Here is a 4,026-nt window from a genome sequence, read left to right on the forward strand (position 1 = left end):
GAATTTATATTATCATTGTATTTTTGACTTTCTATTTGTTTTGACTTCTGTTTGGATTCTAACAAAAGGAAATTCACATGAAAAGACATGAAAACAAGATCATTATCTATCTCTATTACACACATGCTGTCGGTATTTTTATTTATATTAACCACAACACATATATAACAAAGTATACTCAACATGTGTCTAATATCGATGTTTTTTTTTTTCATTTTATTTGAGAAAAAAGAGAACAGTAAACATATTCCTTTTTGTTCGTTCCTTCATTGTATTCATAAGTGTATTAGAAAAGTGACTCAATCATTCATACAGAGCATTTGGTATAGTTTGTAACGTTCTTGCATGTTTGTGTGAGGTGATCCGCAAAAAAAAACATTGTTCTTTTGTCGGAATTAGATTCTTTATTGTATACGTTTACAATTTTTTCTGCGTTCAAATCTGAGAGTTGAAAATAAATTCGGTTACATATCAAGCTAAACAGGAGTACATTAAAATCAGAGAATGATTTACAAATTCCGTGACGAATATTTTTTCTTGTCAAATTTTTATCCTGTGAAGATTGAATATGGTGGTGATGTTTATCCAACAGCCGAGCATGCATTCCAAGCAGCTAAATGTGAGAATGTTAAGGATAGACAAAAATTACGTAAAGCAAAAACACCAGTGGAAGCAAAGTCAATCGGAAGACGTGTTCGAATGAAAGCAAACTGGGATTCAGAACGTGTATTGGTTATGGAAAAATTACTTCGTATTAAATTTGAAAATCCAAAAATGAAATTTTTATTGAAAAAGACACACGAACAAGATTTGGTTGAAAACAATACATTCCATGATAGATTTTGGGGTGTTTGTTCCTGTTCACGACATAAAAATTCTGGTGTAAATATGTTAGGTAAAATTTTAATGAAAATTCGAGAAGACATTAAATTGTAAAAGAATCAAACTGTGTGACAATGGTAGTAAGGATTCATAAGGATAGTTTATAGTATCATTTTAAGTTTTTAATAAATATGTGCGTGTGCGTAACATTTGGATAAAAAAATTGTGTTTTATTTGGTTACACTATTCTATTGTTTCCCTCTATCGCATAGCCCATCCTTTTGACGAAGTGTACATCAATCTATCAATTCTCTATTCATACTCGTTTAAAACCTTTACGATTTCAGTAACGCGTATTAGAACAATTCACGATTCGTGTACACTCGCCACATCATCACTGCTTTACCGAATATCATCCGTTGAGTTCACTGGGAACTGTTGTACATCTAATTTTTGTGTTTGCTCACAACCATTCACAGTCAACGAACGTTCACACTAAGGCAGGTCATGAACGCGAGCTGTTCGTGTTTGTTTGTGTTCGTCCGCGAAAACTGCGTATAAGAACAAACACAACCCTAGAAGAACCATACGACGAACGTGTAGGCAATGTTACGACCAATACGAATTAACTTAAGACCATGATTTCTAAAAACAATCATCAAAAATTGAATACAATTTCACACCTTGAAATTCAAGAAGAGAACAAAAATCTAAAGTAGTTTGTTATTCTTTACTTAAGATTTGTGAATTCTTTGAATTTTGGACGAATCATGTCGATACTCATGATTCATGAACTAAAAACATATCCAGAAATGTTCAACTTTCATTTTTATGTTAGTTTTTTGAGCAGATACTTATTTGTAAGCTCGAAGTGCATAAAAAATCGTATAATGTGCTAAGTGTACACTGTCCAAATGTAGAGCTTATCTTTCTTTGATTGAAGTTGATGTTTTCGTGTCAATAGTTGAAAATAAAACACATATTTCATGTTATTAGAAAAAAAAACTGAATTTATTGTGATTGCAAAATGAATTTAGTTGAACAATTGTGTGCTTGTGTTATTCTAGGCTCGATTTACTCTTATGATATTTAAACATAGATATACATCCTGGATATTTTGTCAGTATCCGATATTCATTGGAGCCAGACTTCAAAATAGAGAGAAAACAATAGAAGTAATTGTTATAGTGATTGTAGTTTAAGGTTGTAATTTAAGAATTTTCAAAAAAGAATGGAAAGTATTCAAAAATACTCGAGAAAATAATTATTTGTATTTTCAACAGTGATTGAAAAATCTTTCTTTTCGATTTAGTTTCCATTCTAGTTCAGCAACATTTGATGATAGAAAGAAAAATAAGATTCGATCGAAAATCGAAAGAATTGACAATCGCCCTAGCTGTAATCATTCCATTTAATTCAAGCGAATTTTTAAAATCTGATCGCGTCTAATACTTTGACGACATTTTGGACACTCCTTTTTGTTGGCAAAAGAAATGAGTATACATTCGTTACAAAATGTATGACCACATTTACGTAGTGCGGTGGGATTGTTATTTGTATGGTTTACCCAACAGATTGCACATTTTGGAACATCTTCAATCGGTACGTCTTCATTTGCTGTGAGCTCCAATAGCTTCTGTAGATGATTAATCTTTTCGGAATGACGATGAATTATTCCTTGTTGACACATGTTTTCCTGTTCGAGCTGTTGTATACGTTCCTCCAGAACGCGTTCCCTCTCGAAGCGTTCCTCCATCAAACTCTCTTCTCCCTGAATACCTTCACCAATTTCCATCAAGTCTGGTCTTTCTTCTTCTTCCTCTCGAGTCTGCTCTCCCTCGAATCCATCCACTCCTTCAATATACTCAACCTCGAACACGTTGTTGTCATCCTCATCTTCCGAATCACTGATTTCATGTATTGTAATATCATCCGAGTTTTTTGGATTCGAAACTGATTCATATGACTCGACGAAATTGTGCAAGGTTTGTTGGCTCATCTCTTCACCGAGCGTTTTCAAGCGATCAATAAGGTCACGTAAATCGCATCGCATATATCTATAGTAGTCTTCAAATCGCTTGTCAACTACGAAAATAATTGAATAGATACATATTTATTAAAACACTTGAAATTGAAAATGATTGTAGATGACAGTTAGAAATGACAAGTTTGAAAATTTTAAGTTAAAACTTTTTTATCGATTTATCGAGTGAATAAAGTGAATATTTTTTAAGAACAACTAAAAGGAGGTCATCTGTCTAAAAGTGAGATGATATATAATGGTATAAATGAAACAGTGTTGACATATTTGAACTTTTATTTTTTTGATGGCAAATAGTGTTTTCATGTGATTGCATTGAATTTGTTGTAAATTTTCATTCTGATTTTTTCGAATTTAGTGATTTTTAGACCATGTCGTGTTACCGCTGAGCTTAGTACAATTGAGCTTGTCTTGTCAACAAACCAACCACAAAATCAAATCGTGGTCGTCATACAATGCAATCCACAATCATAACTTCTATAGAAACAGTCATGATTTTGAAGGAAGGAAAACGAAAGAACAATAATGCTTATGAAAAGAAGAATAAAAGAGATATCGAACGGTTTATCACAAAATTAGACACCTCAAAAACGTTCAAAGAAATCCAAATCCTGCTCTTCTTTACCTTCATTTGATGGCAAAACTGTTTGTGAACCATATGCAAGCTCTATTTATTAGACACAACTCTATTTCATAACACAACTGCAAGGAGACGGTTCACTTGAAATCGAACAAGTATGTTTGTGTGGTCCAATTTCGACTCGGATTCGAACATATAGAGTAAAAAAATAATCGGTTATTTTTGTTAAAAAAACTCAATTAAACGTAATAAATATGAACTGAATAATAATATGTTTTGTGTTTTATTTCATTTTTTTTTCTTTCTTGCATTTAGATTGAAATTTATGTTGCCGTCTGATTTTACATGGTTAAAATGTTGTGGTCAATATCTATCCAACGGAATATCAATCTTTTGGATATGTTTTCATAAAAAAGTTTTATACTTGAAAACAAAAATAGGTCTCACTTTTAGCAGATCTACCCTACACAAACTCTCACACAACTAACAAACATCTGAATTCACTGTAATCTGTACGAAATAATGAACAAATTTTTGCTCACTTTCATCCAACTGACTAGAACTCTTTTATTCTTCGTAATAG

The 4,026-nt window shown here is 32.1% G+C and overlaps 1 protein-coding gene across 1 annotated transcript; it reads left to right on the forward strand.

The window, feature by feature from the left end:
• The first annotated feature begins 504 nt into the window (after window positions 1-504).
• On the forward strand, window positions 505-936 carry LOC116339970 (N-glycosidase YbiA-like). Its single transcript, XM_031766060.1, has one exon. It carries the CDS (start codon window positions 505-507, stop codon window positions 934-936), a length of 432 nt encoding a protein of 143 aa, XP_031621920.1.
• The last annotated feature ends 3,090 nt before the right edge of the window (window positions 937-4,026 follow it).

The sequence above is a fragment of the Contarinia nasturtii genome, unplaced genomic scaffold (assembly GCF_009176525.2).
Source record: "Contarinia nasturtii isolate CC-2019 unplaced genomic scaffold, AAFC_CNas_1.1 Cnas_scaffold_567, whole genome shotgun sequence".
Taxonomy (NCBI): Eukaryota; Metazoa; Arthropoda; class Insecta; order Diptera; family Cecidomyiidae; genus Contarinia; species Contarinia nasturtii.